This window comes from Lutra lutra, chromosome 8 (genome assembly GCF_902655055.1).
Source record: "Lutra lutra chromosome 8, mLutLut1.2, whole genome shotgun sequence".
Lineage (NCBI taxonomy): Eukaryota > Metazoa > Chordata > Mammalia > Carnivora > Mustelidae > Lutra > Lutra lutra.
Genome location: NC_062285.1, coordinates 138,621,235 through 138,638,600, shown reverse-complemented (window position 1 = coordinate 138,638,600; position 17,366 = coordinate 138,621,235). Strand labels below are relative to the sequence as shown.

The 17,366-nt window shown below is 45.6% G+C and overlaps 1 protein-coding gene across 1 annotated transcript in view; it reads left to right on the top strand.

Annotated features, from left to right (window-relative positions):
* Nucleotides 1–17,366, top strand: part of ARFGAP3 (ADP ribosylation factor GTPase activating protein 3) — a 47,105-nt gene that overhangs the window by 19,146 nt on the left and 10,593 nt on the right. The window contains exons 7-12 of the mRNA XM_047741015.1: nt 1,955–2,014; nt 3,606–3,652; nt 4,248–4,390; nt 7,712–7,840; nt 8,493–8,615; nt 13,454–13,585. Of these exons, the coding sequence (XP_047596971.1) occupies nt 1,955–2,014; nt 3,606–3,652; nt 4,248–4,390; nt 7,712–7,840; nt 8,493–8,615; nt 13,454–13,585 (634 nt within the window). The remainder of the gene's footprint in view (nt 1–1,954; nt 2,015–3,605; nt 3,653–4,247; nt 4,391–7,711; nt 7,841–8,492; nt 8,616–13,453; nt 13,586–17,366) is intronic.

The window sequence follows — 17,366 nt, the reverse complement described above, 5'->3', positions numbered from 1 at the left end:
TGAAGGTTTTATTCTTTAGAATTCCATGCCCCCTCACCCCTGCAACGGCACTTCCTCCTCTCCCCCAACCAGAATCTCTCATCAGCAGCTCTCGGTTCCCCAGGCTGAGCCCAGAGTTTCCTGTGTTGAGGCAGGGTGACAGGGTGCAGTCTGGAGTCAACTTAAGGGTTGCATAATAAAAACGGAGATCAAAAGAATGTTGGCCAGTGGAATGTGGGTCCTGACATCCTCTGCTTAAGTGTCCTTATTCCCTGGTATTTTTCCAGTGCCCGGCAGCTCCCGGCCCATGGTAGGGAATCAAGAAATGTGGAGTCAGTCCTTTTTCCACAAAATGCTATTGTTCTCACTCGTCCTGCTTTGCCTACTTAAATGCCTTAACTCAAGCTTACCTTTTAAATATTTATAGGGGCTCCTGGGTGGCTCACTTGGTTAAGGGGCCAACCCTTGATTTTGGCTCAGGGTCTCCTTTGACCAGTTTCTTGAGCTTAGTGTCCTGTTTTCAAGGTCCGTCCGCGTCACAGCCGGTGTTGTCATCTCATTCTGTTTTCTGACCAAGCAATCACCCATTGCCTGGAGAGACTACATTTTGTTTATTCATTTTTTTGTTACAGATTTTATTTATTTACCTGACAGAGAGAGAGAGCACAAGTAGGGGAAGTGACAGGCAGAGGGAGAGGGAGAAGCAGGCTGCCTGCTGAGCAGGAACCCTCAATTCAGGAATCGATCCCAGGACCCTGGGATCACACCTGAGCCAAAGGCAGACGCCACCCAGGTGCCCCTTGTTTATTCCTTTTTAAAGGGATAAAATTAAGATAACAAAATATTTTTTTAATGAAGTCATAATAGAGTTTCCTAACCAGAATCATTTAAGATTTTATTTATTTATATGACACAGAGAGAGAGATCACAAGTAGGCAGAGAGGCAGGCAGAGAGAGAGGGGGAAGCAGGCTCCCCACTGAGCAGAGAGCCCGATTCGATTCGGGGCTCAGTCCCAGGACCCTGAGATCACAACCCGAGCTGACAGCAGAGGTTTAACCCACTGAGCTACCCAGGCACCCCCAGAATCTTTTTTTTTTTTTTAAGATTTTATTTATTTATTTGTCATAGAGAGAGAAGCGAGAGCGAGCACAGGCAGACAGAGTGGCAGGCAGAGGCAGAGGGACAAGCAGGCTCCCCGCCAAGCAAGGAGCCCGATGCAGGACTCGATCCCAGGACGCTGGGATCATGACCTGAGCTGAAGGCAGCTGCTTAACCAACTGAGCCACCCAGGCGTCCCCCCAGAATCATTTTTTAGGCAACTAGGAAACAGCAGATTTCCTGGTACCTGGAGATTTAGATTTCTATTACTGATATGATTGGTGTTAGAATTTGCAAGTGTAGGGGTGCCTGGGTGGCTCCCTCGGTTAAGCGACTGCCTTCAGCTCAGGTCATGATCCTGGAGTCCTGGCTTCGAGCCCCACATCAGGCTCCCTGCTCAGCCGGGAGTCTGCTTCCCCTCTGCCTGCTGCGTCCCCTGCTTGTGCTCTCTCTGTCTCACTCTCGCTCTATCTCAAATACATAAATCAAATCTTAAAAAAAAGAATTTACAAATTTTAACATATATTGGGTGTTTAATCCACATATATACTAGGGGCCTCAGAACAGTATATTTTAAAAGACCAGATCATAAGGTAGAATTTCAAATATTAATTAGAGAGACCACTAATAGTTTTATCCTATAAAGCAACCGGATAAAAAGCATACTTCCATTTCAACAGACTTTTAAATCAAAATTCTTTTTTTTAATTCAAAATTCTTATAATAATAAAGTAGAATGTGGAGCTAGACAGAAAAACAATCATTGGCAAAATTGGGTAAGATATATGTGACTGAAAAAGTAAAATTTGTTACATATTCAAAAGTGTGTTTGATGAGTATATTTTCTGTATTAATATCAAGCTATTTAACTTTCAGGTGGACCAGAGCAAGGACCGAGTGTGGAAGGTCTTAATGCACCAACGAAGGCTGGTTTAGGTAACAGGCCTACGACTCTATATTCTCATTCTGAGGGGCGCCTGGGTGGCTCTGTGGGTTAAGCCTCTGCTTTGAGCTCGGGTCGTGATCCCAGGGTCCTGGGATCGAGCCCCCCCTGGGGCTCTCTGCTCAGCGGGGATACTGCTTCCCCCTTTTTCTCTGCCTGCCTCTCTGCCTACTTGTGATCTCTGTCAAGTAAATAAAATCCTAAAAAAAAAGAAAATCTTATATTCTGATTTCGAGAGTGAGATTCATTAAGACAAAAAAATGAATCCCGTCCTTACATTCTGCCAGGACTTTGTAGTCTAATACGGCATCATGACCATTAATCTATTAGTAAGATTTTATCGAGCAAAAAATCCTGGAGAGCAGAGCAGCCCCATCATTCCCATTGACTCAAGAACTCCTCTAGTATTTCATTTTAGTGATCTTTAATATTGCATTATTAGGGAATTTTATTCTGATATAGTGCGTATTACATGGCATTAATTGGAAAGCAATACTTTGGTGAAAAATAGCTAAACTATTAGAAATGTTCTGGATATTTTCATCCGGTGTTAATGGCCTTGTAGGAGGTTGGGAGCGGATTATGTGACTACTGCCACACGGATCCAAAAGGAGGCGAGGGAAAGAAAAATTTCCCTAGATCCCTCTTTCATATTTGAAATGTAATGGTGTTAAATTCTCATATTAGGGCTAAATTTGAATCTTTCGTTGTTTGTGGTTTTATGCTGTCTTTTCCTCTTAAAATACATTCTCGTCTTTGTCAGAAAAAAGTTAAAATTTTATTCCTACTGAGTCTCTTAAACATAGAATATATAGTCTATGATTAAAGTTTACCCATAAAAAGGGGCGCCTGGGTGGCTCAGTGGGTTAAAGCCTCTGCCTTCGGCTCAGGTCATGATCCCAGGGTCCTGGGATCGAGCCCCGCATCAGGCTCTCTGCTCAGCAGGGAGCCTGCTTCCCTTCCTCTCTCTGCCTGTCTCTCTGCCTACTTGTGATCTCTGTCTGTCAAATAAATAAATAAAATCTTTAAAAAAAAAAAAGTTTACCCATAAAACAATTTTTAAGGAACTCTAAAGTATATATTTTTGTGCAATTTAGAAAGTACTGGTATGAAATAATAGAATGGTTTTTAATTCTTATTGGTTAATAGATAAAATCTGTATATAAGTCAAGGTGAAAAAGCTTGTCGTTGCTTTAGTTGTATACGTAATGCCTGGCTAACTTAATGTTTTAAAGTAATTCTAAAAGTTTTTGAAGAGCAGATCTTAATAGGAGGGTTTGTTCTAATATACAGAAGAAATGTTCCTGAAGAAAGCAGTGTGTGGGGCCAGGCCAGGCTCTTTATTTCTCTTCAGGGTGGTATGCAGAAAATGTTTTCTCTGAGTTTGGATACTACTTGGAAATACTGAGAAATTCCATTTAACCAAGCTCTTACTCTAAAATACACTCATGCTCGAGTCTTCTGGGAAATGTTACAGTCTCTTAAATAATGATATGTATCTTAATATTTTTTTTCAGATACACTAAAAATAGAAAAATTATGTATTTCAATTGGCCTGACTTTCTGTTTTTTATTTTTTGGCAGAGGTGTCCTCTATCATAAAAAAGAAACCAAATCAAGCCAAAAGAGGAGTGAGTATCATGTGTAAATACCTAATAGCTTGTCTCTGAGACAGCCACCTTTGTCACTTCCCACACTGTGTGTTATACACGTGGCTTTGATGAAGAACCTATGCTTTGTGCAATGAGATGAATGTTGGACGTAGTCAAGTTTTTCTAGAATGAGTTTTCAAAGAAATTTTTCCTTCGATGACAAAATTAAAAAAAAAAAAATCAGCAGAGGCTCCGTGGGAGTGTCTGTTGCATTTGCATTTCTGTAAGCGATGCTATCACTGGAGACTTGGAGGGTTGTCGTCCTCTGAGCTTTCAGAGACCGCGATTCCCTTTAGGGTCCCTGTTCCAGAGGCAGGCGCCAAGGCAGCCACTTTGTCACCTAGTGGCTGTGTGATCTTGGTCAAGCCACTTAACTTGCCTCAGCTTGAGCTGCTCATCTGTGAACTGGGGCCGACGGTGATGCCAGCTTGACAGGGTCGTGAGGACTGAGTGAGAGAATGCTTGTAAAGCGCAGGTCACAGTGCCTGGCGCGTCATAGACCTCAGTCCACGTTAGCTGTTGCTGCGAAGCTTTCCAAAAGTTTGGGTAGAACCTAATTTTATATATCTTCTAGCTTGGGGCCAAAAAAGGAAGTTTGGGAGCCCAGAAAGTGGCGAATACATGCTTTAATGAAATTGAAAAACAAGCCCAGGCTGTAGATAAAATGAAGGAACAGGAAGACCTTCTGGCCAGGGCGGTGCCTAAGGAAGAATCAATGTAAGTCTGACTTGCTTCTACTAGTGTGTTTTTAGTGAATAAAACTATTAATCATATAACTGGGAGGTTTGCTTTCCAGATGCCATTCAGTTTTGCGGGGAGGGGGGCTGCCTGGACTGGAGAAACTGGAGAAATGATAACATGGAGTCCCTTGAAGTCCGGCCAGTCAGCTCACATTTTATCTAAGAGGAGCACTGGAACGAGGGAGTGTATTTTGGAGGGTGAGTTTGGCAGTGAGATCAGGACAGACAGAATGGGGCAGAAACTGGAAGCCCGGAGGCCGGTCCAGAGAATGGCTGGAAGTATTCACTGAAGGCTCTGAGAGGCTTTGTTTGTGTTGGAAACAGAAGCGAGTGGCCCTCTGGAGTCGGGATGTGCTGGGTATAAAAGACCGCGCGGAGAGAAGCAGGGGGAGCACAACGCAGAAAGGAAAGGCAACTTGGGTTCCTAGTTCTTATGTGTGTTTATTTTACTTATATGGTATTTCCTCTTCCTTTCATGTGTGTTCTATCAGTTTTGGCTTGAGTTACTGTAGACTGCATAATGAAGAAAATAATAATGCTTATTTTATGAGGTTTAATGCTGTGAGGATTAACTTAGTTAATGCTCATCAGAGTGCATCAGACAGTGCCTGGGGCCGAGTCCGTGCCCAGTCGGTGCGCTTTCTTACTATTCATTCTAACAGTTTGCGAAGGAACTTTCTGGTTGCTAAGCCCAGAGAATTTGAAGTATAGGGGCACCTGGGTGGCTCAGTGGGCTCAGGTCATGATCTCAGCGTCCTTGGATCGAGCCCCACATCGGGCTCTCTGCTCGGCGGGGAGTCTGCTTCCCTTCCTCTCTCTCTGACTGCCTCTCTGCCTACTTGTGATCTCCCTCTCTCTGTCAAATAAATAAATAAAATCTTAAAAAAAAAAAAAGAAAGAAAAAAGTATAATATTTCTCCTCGTCATTTAACTCAAAGAATGTAGGGGGCAGCACTAAACCATCGTTGGGCTGAAATGGTTTGAAATGCTTTCTGCAAAATGTGCTTTCAGTGGTCACCGACCTCACTTTAATTTCTCTAAGCTACGTTCTTGACCCTGGGGAGGCCAAATCTGAGGCTCTAGACTGCTTCTCTTGGTGTTTGGGATCGAGCTGTGTGCGGATTGCCGGTGCCTGGTTTTCCTGGAGCCTATATAATCCAGAGCCTGATCCCTTCGCTCCCTGCGGTGCAGGGGGCTGGAGATGAGCACAGTGATGTTAGAAGGCCAGCAGCCTTAGCTGGTAGCTTTCATTAGGTTGGTCAAGTACAGCAGGAACGCAGAGATGTGGGCCCGGGTATTTATGGATTTGACCTCGCAACCTGCTTTGACGGCTTCCTTGGCCCCATTCAGGACAGCCCTACCACTGTGCCCTCCCGCTCAGCCCCGGGGCAGCCCAGTTCCAGCAAAGCAGGGCTGTGCCAGCCCGAGAAAACACACACTTTATTTTTAAGATGCGACGGGCAAGTTAACTTCTGCAAGTTAATGTTTTCATGGCTGTGAGTAGTTAGTTCAGTCCAGCTGTCAGGAGCCGCAATTTCCTCTCATCAGCCTGGGAAATTCCGACTGGCCATGCACTAGCCTGTCCTCACCTCCTGGCTCGCAGCTCCTGGGCTTACCGTCAGGAGTCTGCACAGTTGTTGGTTGGGGGGGTGCGATGGGAAGAGGCAGAGCTTCTTCCCTTGTGTGATCTGAGCGGCTGCAAGCCCTCCTTTGAGCCAGGACTGGGAAGCAGGGAATCCTGACTTCTTAATTCTATCAGTGCTGCCGCCCTGTGTTACGGGAAGCCTGGGCGGTCAAGTGTGTGCTTTTCCTGGGCAGGAAACCCAGTCCCATGTCAGACCCGGAGAAGGAAAGCGCTCCCATCTCCACTCTCCCCAGGAAAACCTTTCCCCCAATCCGTTCCTCTTCTCCAGAAGAATCTGTTGCAACAGTTTTATCTGTTCACGATTTTCAGCAAATCTGTTGTCTTCCTCCAAAAAGTATACTCAAAGCTATTTTTTCTTTTCTGAGTGATAAAACCTAGTGCATTGCCAGAATCCGTGTGTTCAGTAGGAATAATAGTAAAGAGAGCAAACTGCTAGGTCAAAACAAAACAAATTCTGCCTGGCTTACTAGGGAAGAAAACAGCAGACGCATTTTCTTTTCTTTTCTTTTCTTTTCTTTTTCCTATTTTCTATTGACTGTGTTTTTCTAGTAAGAAATACCATTGTCATTCCCTGTTAATACAGAGAAATATATTTATATTATTATGGCATTTATACCGTGACTTACGAGGAATCCATGACATTTTACACAATTTTATAAAATGGATGATAGCTTAGAGTTCCTGATAAAATACGTATATCAGGGGCGCCTGGGTGGCTCAGTGGGTTGAAGCCTCTGCCTTCAGCTCAGGTCATGATCCCAGGGTCCTGGGATCGAGCCCCGCATCGGGCTCTCTGCTCTTCGGGGAGCCTGCTTCCTCCTCTCTCTCTGCCTGCCTCTCTGCCTACTTGTGATCTCTGTCTGTCAAATTAAAAAAAAATAAAAATAAAATAAAATACGTATATCACTTTTCAGGACCCCAACATTCTGTCGCTGACTTACTAATATAAAATAGTTCTGCTATTGCTGATAGAGGCATAGTTTTCCTTATGAAAAATTAAGTATTCATAACATTTTTAGAACTCTGGGAGTCTGGGACAGGTGCATTCCCCTTTGGTGCAACATTCATAACAGACATTTGACAAACAGATCATTAGTGTCTGACTCGCAGCACAGTTTTAAATGCTCTCAGAAGCCTGATTACATAGAGATCCTCTGAAGAATCCTTTTGCAATTAAGTAACTCCTTCTTAATTTATCTATTTGTAAAGTCAAATGTGAGTGTGTGTGTATTTAAACCAAGCAAACCAGTGAGACTCATCTTATCCTTTTGCTCTGTAATGTGGAAATATAAATGAAATATTAATCCAGATAAGGAATTCTGCTTTTTACTATCCTATATAACATAATTTCCGTATATGTTATGTTATTATGTAGCAGGTGGTACAAACCATTATTATATGATGATAACTGATATGAACTAGAACTAGGACCAGCAGCAACCAAAAAGTGGCTGTAAACTCATTGAAATTTTCTTGAGCATCTACTCAAAAAAGACCTCTGGGGGGGAAAAAAGCCAATTTGCCTTCCTAATTATTAATTATGGAAAGAAGCACGAAGCTCAAATTATAAGCGACATGTTTAATTTTGCTTAGTGTTTGAACTCGAGAACACAGAATTAAAACCAAATTAAGAGCATTTGGTTTTTCTGGCAGCGTTTCATCACTGCGATTAGCCTACAAGGATCTCGAAATTCAAATGAAAAAGGACGAGAAGGTGAACATGAGCGGCAAAAAAAAGACAGAGTCCGAGAGACTCGGCATGGGATTTGGAAACTGCAGAAGGTACGTGGCTTCCAGGAATTAAACCAGGTTGCTGATCGTGAATGGTTTTTCCTTATTAACGTCAGCTTGAAAAGTATTTTTTCTTGATTCCTTCCTTTTTTCAGCTTTTTCCCTTAATACTCAACATAGCATGAAAAATTCCAAATTTGAGTTTCAAAAAAAGGGAAATAGGCCTGACTCGTCGCTGAGCAGATGCCACAGACAGAACTGATACGTGTGACTTATTTCGTGTAATCAGGTTCTGGTCCTCACTAAGGCTTTTTGATGCTCATGCCAAAAAATATACGTACTATTTTTATTGCTCGTGTTTTGAATCCCACTAATACATTCTTTTGTTGAGAGTATAGATTAAAATGTTCATTCTTGGGGCGCCTGGGTGGCTCAGTGGGTTAAAGCCTCTGCCTTTGGCTGAGGTCATGATCTCAGGGTCCCGGGATCGAGCCCCGCATCGGGCTCTCTGCTTTGCGGGGAGCCTGCTTCCCTTCCTCTCTCTCTGCCTGCCTCTCTGCCTACTTGTGATCTCTGTCTGTCAAATGAATAAAATCTTTAAAATTTAAAAAAAAAAAAAGGTAAAATGTTCATTCTTCAGTGAACGCAAATGTCTTCATGAGCGAATGTAACTTTTTCCCATTTTATTCTCTGTTTCCTCAAGTGGCATTTCACATTCCGTGACGTCAGACATGCAGACCATTGAACAGGAAACACCAATCATAACAAAACCCAGAAAGAAGTACAGCGATGACAATGATGATTCATATTTCACTTCCAGCTCAAGGTAATCCGCTAAAAATCTACCTTACAGTGTTGTTTTGAAAAGCAGTGGTTAGCGAGGACTTACTCGCTTATTAGCGTTAGGAACAAATACAAATCCTTTGTTTCACAGCTTTTAAAAGCTTTAGCTGGAGTCAAGGGTGTCCTTTGGAAAAAATTGGGGAGGCTTTCACTCCATGCTTGCTAATATTAAGGTGTTCGATAATAAAAATCATCGACCAAGAGTTAAATTTAGAGGTAGGAATTTATGTTTCTCTAAGTGTGAAATTGGAGAAATAAAGGAAGATCCCAGATGTCCAGATCCTTTCATCTTGGGATACCTGCTTCCAGAGCCTCCAGCAAGCGGGATGGAATATTAAGTCAACACTAGCGTGTGCGCCCCAATTCGTGGAAGACGCTGGTGTGCTGATGGCTCCCGGGCTGAGCTGGCTTCCGGTGTGTCAGTGTTCGCCGTCAGGTGGGACAAGTTGCCTGACTCCAGTGTGAAGCCGACCGTGGCTGAGTGCCATGGTTCACGTTCAGGAGCCTGAGGGGGCAGGGAGGACAAGTTTAAACTTGAACCGACTCTCTGAGGTTCTTTCGAGAACCTGATCAGCACAGGGGAGTCCTGCTTTAAAAAGAACCACAGGCACCTGGGCTGTTAACTGGGGGTGGGCGCCAGCCGGGAGGGCACAGCGATGAGAGCGTAGGCCCCGGCGCTGACGGCCTGGGTTCAAATCCTGACTGGGCCATTTAGTGACTGTGTGACCTTGTTCAAGTTACGCAGCCTCTCTGTGCTGCAGCTTCCTCATCTGTAAGTTAGGGATACTGGCATCTGCCACGCAGGGTGCGGGGGTGGGTACATGAGTTCATCCAAATGGAGCATTTGGAACAGTGTTTGACTGTTGCTTGTATTATGTTTAGCTGCTGTTATGGTACAGAAACTCAGTTCGAGGGGCCTGCGGCCCAGTCCGAATGTTTAATCCCTGTTGTTAGATGCTTACTCACATCAAGGGCGTCCTTCAGGTTTGGAGTCCAGGAAAACCGAGGGTGTGTCTGTCAGTAACGGGCTCCGTCCCTCATGCCTGGGAGGGCATTGCTGTCGTCTGGCGGTTGTGTAGGCTTCAGGTGTTTTCCTGCGTGTAAAGTGGACAGTACCCCTGACACGTGTCGCGCGTACAGACGCTGTTCACTGAACCACAGGCCAGTGGTGAGATGTAGTTTTTAAAGTTCCAAGACTAGTCTTAGCCTTCTCACGTAGCTTCCCATTATTTCAAGTCCGGATGTTTTACCCAAAAAAACAAGTAGTTCAGTGGTGTTCCCTGTCAGTGTCGTCAGAGACGGGCGGTTTTCTCTTTCCTGCCGAGGGTAACCTGGATAACACACCAGGTTTTGGTTTCCTCAGAGGTCACTCCCAAAGCATGCCTTTTAAACGTTTTTAAATACATTTTCTACAGGATCAAACTCGATTTCTAACCTGATTTGGGAGTTGCTCGCACGCCAGCTCATTTCAGATTCTCTCCTTAAATGAGCGAGCGGGTCTCGGCCGGAGGAGACTCTCGGTGATGTGGGTTCCACGGCCCACGGGCTTCTCCACTCCTTCTCACTGCTGCTTAGCACCTCATGCACACGGAAGCATAGAAGAGTAAAGAAATTTCAAGTGAAATCAGCCCTGCTGCTTGGCAGCCAAGTTGCAAACAGATGGCCGCAAGTGAAGTTATCCATGGGATGGGCCCTGAGAAACTTCTGGAGAACGTCACTGGCTCCAGGTCACTGACTGGCTCCTGGGGGACTTTTTTTCTGCCTTTGTCAGGAGCCTCAGGAATCGTGTAGGTTTCTCTTTCTCTAGAAGCTTAGAGAGTTGGTCCTAAGGCCTTTGCTCTGTGCAGTAATTATGATTTGAAACGTGGGAGTAGGTGTTGCCACACGCACCACACTTGGTGGGCTCCCGCCAGAGACACCGGGGTGCAGGGTCCTCCCCTACGGGTTGTATCCCAGGAGCAGGGGTGCCTTTTCCGGCCCTGCTCTGTCGTAACACTGCTGGTGGAACAAGGACACTGTGAGTTCTCCAGCAGCTGAGGGAAAGTAGACACGGCCCCCGGGAGAGCCAGCGAAGAGCTCGCACTGCTTCCAAATTATTCATTAGCCCATTAGAACTTGGACGTTATGAATTATGAAAGAGTGCTGTTTCTATTAAAAATAAGATCCACCGTATCTTTGGGCTTTTTTAAATCGAGTTCCATTACATTCAGGATCTAAAGAGCATAATTATACACTGAGTACAAACTAACGACACGAGAACAATTTGCTCAGCCCCGTGCAGCCGTGCGGGCTTCGCCAGGACAGACAGTCGTCCCAGCGACATACCGCATACATGCTGCTGTCGGGGTGCTTTTATCAAGGGGTCGTAACAGCGTCCTTAGGGTTGGATGCGGACCAAGCGTGAAAGCAAAAATACAAGTGACAAGAACTGAGAACCAGGATCTAGGAATGAGAATTAGGAAATCAATAAAGGTTTGGAAATCGGGGACGGCTATTGTGTTTCCGAGGCCAGGCAAATGTCCCACGGCCCCGCTCGTCAGTCAGCCCTTCCTTCCAGTGGACCTGTGGCCTGGTGGGCCAGCCGCCTGTGCCCCCAAGGGGTGCCGCACGCCTCTTGCATCTGTCCACGCACGGAGAGCTCACCCCCACGCCTAGCTGTCCCAGCACCCGGAACGCTGCACGGTGTCCTGCTGATCAGTAGGAGCCCAGCAGAACGGCTCGCTCTCTCCTGAATCTTCAGCAGTCCATCATTGAAAAACTGATACCCTTAAATTCCAAGATAAGCACTTTGGCTTATGGGAACGAAGACTATTTCCTTGGAGTGACAACTAAATCTACAAAATCCTAAATCCCAGCCGCTCAGAGTTGTGAGGAGTCTGGAAGTCCCAACCACACCCTGTCCAGTGCTTCCTGCCCTGCCCCGCCCCCAGCATCCTCCAGGGGACCCTACGGCCCCATCGCCCCCCACTCCCCCTCATCCTCAAGGTAGCCGTTCAGTCCAGGGGCAGCTCCCTGAGGAACGATGCCTCTACTTCCATACCTCCCTGGGTTTGTGAGCTTAAATCAGCCAGCCCAGAGGGCAAGGACTGGACATGTGTCCTCGCCCTGCGTCCTCGTCCAGCAGAGTACCAGCCCCTCATGGATGCTTACTAAGTACTTTTTAAGTTTCTCATTGACTCGGTCTTAATCCTTTTGCTTGGGCCCTTACAAATAAGTCTCTCAGATAATTGAAGATGACTTTCCAGGCCCATGTGCCTCCCACATTTTGGAAGCCCTGTTTCTCTGAACCACTTGAAGACTCTGTCCGAGTCTCCTCTCAAGAGGGGAGAGTGCAGGGCTCTGGGCTCACGGAGAGAGCCAGGCCCGTTCCCCACTGACATGCAGATCTGCTCTGAACCTCCATCTGCCTTCCTGGGGAGACAAGGCCAATGTAACGAGATTTGCTCTTAATGACCCCCTCGCTAGAGAAGGCAGAAGCCACTTTAGGAAATTCTGCTTTCTTTCTATTATCCATGTAAAGTCACACACCATCTGCTTCAAACAGCAAGTTTATCCCTTCTTGCTTTTGTTTTTTAACCAAGAAGAGGATATTTGTTCTCAACATTCCCACCCCAAAAACCTTAGCTCATCTGGGTCCTTGGCCTGTCTGTTCTCGAAAGTTCCTGCTGCCCCCTTTGATTACACGCCCCTCTGGCCGCCCGGGCTTTCCATCTCTGTAGGACTTCTTAGGACGTCAGAGCTTGGTGCTCACTGCGTATCCCGTGAGCTGCTTTCCTTACTCTGCAGAAAGCCTGGGTGACATTTCTGAAAGCCCGGACAGCCTCTTGCATCATCCTTCCTTTCTCAGGACCTAAGCCTTGGAATCTGCCCCTTCCGAACGTCTTGAACCCCACCTTTAAAAGGAGCGCATATCTGGCAGAGCTGTTTTCCATCCCAGGCTGTTGTGAGTTCTGAGGAGCCCTGGCACGTCCTCCTCCCCCATCAGTCTCTGCCGTGTTCCAGACAAACCCTGCTGCTCGTGGTCAGAGAGTGTGCGGTCACCACACAGGACCAAAGCTGCCATTGAGTTTTGCTCTCGGAGCAAGGCCCTGCTCAGTGATGCCCGGCTAATGAGAGGGTAAACTGATCTAGAAGGCCGGCATCTTACAGACCAAGTTTGCTCCAAGCTCCAGGCTGCAGAGTGGTCCAGGGATCGGCCATCCAGAGCCGTGCGTCTGACCCGAGGAGGGGGCCGGGGAGCATCACTTACCTGAAGTGATTGGGAGTTGTTGGGACTGATGGCTTCCACGGGGGCTACCACAGCAGGGAGTGCCAACAAGGCCCTAGTGCTTTGGTGGGATTTTTGTTGTGACTATCTAATTAGGCAGAACTAGAAGCAAAGAGAGCAAAATAAGTCACCTCCCATGGATAAAGACACTCAGAGCCGTCGTGTGCTAGCAGATGGGCTAGGTTTTGCTGCAGTGACAACTATCCCCCATCTTAAAGGCTGACACAATGGTGGTTTACTTCTCATTCAGCTGAGGGTACAGGTGGTTGTCCAGATTATGTGGCCTTTGGGTGGCACCTTGGTTTTCTTGATGGACGGAGTCTTCTCCTGCCTGAGGATATATAGCACCTGAAAAACACCACCTTGTCTTCCATGGGGCGTGGGAAGGGGGCACTGGGTACTTCAGAGGCCTGGGAAATGGCTCTCCTCATACCTGCTCCTGCCTCAGTGGTCAGCTCTAGTCACGTGGCCGCTCCCACGTTCAAGGACCAGGAAGTACAGTGTGGACAACATCAGGAAGGTCTCCCAAGTCACAGTCACTCTGTTGCATACAGGTACTTGGATGAGCCAGTGGAGTTCCGAGGCAGCTCTTTTTCGGGCTGGGAAGACGGTTCAGACTCCTACTGGAAAAAAGAGACCATCAAAGATGCTGACGCCGTCCTGAAGACCACAGGCTATTCGGACAGGTATGAACACAAAGCAGAGGGATTGGAACTCATGAGGCCACACATCTCTAGGGAAATTCTCTAAAAATTAGTCAATGATTTCATTCAACAATTGCAAGAATATTCTTTGCATCCTGGTCTTTTTTCTGCCTTTCCAATCTTGCCTTTCCAGAATGTCCTATAAATGGAATCATACAGTAACTGGCCTTGTAGACGGGCTTTTTTTACTTTTCCTGGTGCATTTGAGACTCTGGTCATGACGTTGTGTGTCTTCCTCTTCTCTGTTGAGTCGTTTCTCCATTCACCTGCCGAAGGACTATCTCCAGTTGTTCATGATTATGAATGAAAGACTTTTTAACCTCCTGTCCAAACCAGGGAGCTGTTGAGAGTGCAGGGAGACATGACGAGGGTTGGGACAAGAGGTGCAGCCTGGGCGTGTGCTGGGTGACAGGAGGATTCTCCTTTGGTGTCCTGCGTGATGTGGGGTCACAGCTAACGTTCATTACCGCGTGCTCAGTGTTTACTGATGGATCTATGGTGCCAATGAGTGAGATGACTGGGCCGTTTAAATAGGAAAATTCCTTCAGATGTTGGGTGCTTTTGGATATTTATTCATGTTTTTATTAGAATTTTCAGACTTTTTAAAGTGGCCTGAAATCCTTTTACAAAATGACCACTGTCAGCTTTTTAAAAAGTACAGTGGCATTGATAATGCATTATAAATGAGAAATGCATTTGCCTCACCTCAAATTAGTTTAACCTATTTGGTCTGGATTTTTTTGTTTATTTTCATTTTGTGTGCTGAGGACACATTAGGATCCATACTTTTAGCGAATCCCAAGTATATACAACAGTATTATTTACTGCAGCCCCCCGTATTGTCCTTTCCATCCCCAGAACGTATTCCTCTTGTAAATGCAAGTTTGTACTCTGAATATCTGCCCATTTCCCCTACCTCCAAGCCCACGGGAAACACTATTCTACTCTTTCTGTGAGTTTGACTTTTATTTATTTATTTGACAGACAGAGATCACAAGTAGACAGAGGGGCAGGCAGAGAGAGAGGGGGAAGCAGGCTCCCCGCCAAGCAGAGAGCCCGATGTGAGGCTCAATCCCAGAACCCTGAAATCATGACCCAAGCTGAAGGCAGAGGCTTTAACCCACTGAGCCACCCAGGCGCCCCGAGTTTGACTTTTTTTTTTTTAAAGATTTTATTTATTTGAGAGAAAGAGAAGGAGAGAGCACAAGCAGGCGGGGTGGGGGAGGAAGGGCAGAGAGAGAAGCAAATTCCCCACTGAGCAGGGAGCCCTAGGTAGGACTCAGTCCCAGGACCCCAAGGTCATGACCCGAGCTGAAGGCAGACACTAAACCAACGGAGCCACCCAGGTGCCCCGACTTTTTTTTAAATTTTAGGTTCCAAATAGAAATGAAATTGTACAGTATTTTTCTTTCTCTTATTATATTTATTTCACTTAGCACAATGTCCTCCATGTTCATCCATGTTGTCACAAATGGCAGGATTCCCTTTTTTTAATGGCCGAGTAGTGTTCCATTGTATATGTATTTTCTTATCCGTTCATCCGTCAACAGACACTTAGATTGTTTCCGTGTCTTGATCACCGTGAATAATGCTGCTGCTGCCGTGAACTTGGGAGGGTGGAGATTTCGAGATCCTGACGTTGTTTGCTTCGCTCACGCCCAGAGGTGGGATTGCTGGATTAAGTGGTAGTTCTGTTTTCTGTGTTTAGAAGGACCTCTGTGCAGTTGTCTCTGTGGCTGAGCTAATTTACATTCATTCCCACCAACAGTGCACAGGGTTCCTTTTCTCCACTTCCCATCAGTACGCAGCTCTTCTGGTAATTGCCGTCCAAGCACGTGTGAGCGTTCGTCTCACTTGTGGTTCTGATTTGCATTTCCCTGACGATGAGTGACGTGGAGCATCTTTTCAGATACTCGTTGGCCGTAAACTAACTTCTTGGAACTGCTTTTGCTGTGTTTCATACTTTCTGGTGTGCTGTGTTTCCATTGTCATTTGTTTGAAGAGAATTTCATTGCCCTTTTGATTTCTTCTTTGCCCCACTGGTTGTCCGGGAGTGTGTTGTTAACTTGTGAATTTTCCAGGTTTCCTCTGGTTGTTGATTTCAACTGTCAACCATTATGGTTGCAAGACACTTAATAGGACTTCAGTCTTGACTTGTTAAGATCTAGCATATGATTTAAACGTGTTTTGTGACCTGATACATGATTTGTCCTGGAGAATGTTCTGTGTGTGCGCTTGAAAATCTGCATTCTGCTGCTATTAGATGGAACGTCTGGGACATGTCCGTTTGCCCATTTGGTCTATAGTATTGTTCAAGTCCAATTTTTCTCGATCTTCTGTCTGGGTCGGTCTGTCCATTACTGAAAGTGGGGATCTGACGTCTTCTACCATGATCGCAGTGCTCTTGGTCCCCTCAGATCTGTTAGTATTTGTGTCATAAATTTACGTGAGCCCCTCTGTGCTTACAGTTGCTATATCCTCCTGACCAATTGACCTCTTTCTTATTACATAATGACCTTTGTCTCTTGTTACAGTTTTTGTATTTTATTTTGTTTTATTTTATTTTATTATTTATTTTGAGGCAGGGAGGAGCAGAGGGAGAGGGAGACAGTCTCCAGCAGACACCCTGTTGAGTGTGGAGCCTGACATGGGGCTTGACCCCACGACCCCAAGATCATGACCTGAGCCAAAATCATGAGTCAGACACTCAACCCACTGTGCCACCCAGGCGTCCCTCCATTCACGTTCATATGTTATTCGTTACCATTCATCAGTTCAGCTCGCACCACTCCTTTCGGCATTTCTGGGATGCCGGTCGGGTGGCCGGCAGGGCACCCTTTCTTGTTGGTGTTCCAGCACTTTGGGTATGTCATACCACTGTCCCCTGGCCTGCTGGCTTTCTGCGGAGAAGTCTGCTGGGGGCCCTACAGGGATTCCATTGTACATGAAGAGTTTTTTTTCTCGCAGCTTTCAAAATATTTTTTTTTTCCTTATGCTCTGCTTTTTATTCCCGTGACTCACGCATTTTGAAACTGGAGACCTGCATCTCCCTTTCACCCACTTCGCTCACCCCCTCTTACGCCTTCTGTCTGGTTATCATCATTTGTTCTCTGGTTTTAATTCTTTTTTTCTGTTTTTTGTTTTTGTTTTTGTTTTTGTTTTAGTTCTGAATCTGCCTTTTGTTTGCTTATTCTCTTTGCTTTTAGATTCCATTGGAGTCATGTGGAATTTATCTTTCTCTCTTTTTGTCTTTGATTTTTGACAGTTTTATTAAAATGTGTCTTAGTGAAGCTCTCTTTGGGTTGAATCTCTTTGGGGACTTTGAGCTTCATGTACCTGAATTTCCACATCTTCGGATTTGGGAAGTATATAGTCATTATTTCTTTAAATAAGCTTTTTGCCCTTTTCTCCCTCTCTTCTCTTGATGGAGTTGATTCTCCCATATTGTATTATCTCTTTTCCCATAATACATACATATTTTTCATATGGTGTCCCATAATTCACGTAGGTTTTCTTCCCCTTTTCATTCTTTTTTCTTTTTTCTCCTACCGGGGTAATTTTAAATGACCTGTCTTCGGGTTCACAAATTCTTTCTTCTGCTGGGTTAAGTCTGCCACTGACATCCACCGTTGCATTTCTCAGCTCCAGAGCTTCTGTCCGATTCAGTGTTACGATTCTGTCTCCATGTTGGACTGCTAGTTTTGCTGGTGTACTGTTTTCCTGATTTTGTCGACTTGGGTGTGTTCTTGTAGGTTGCTGAGCT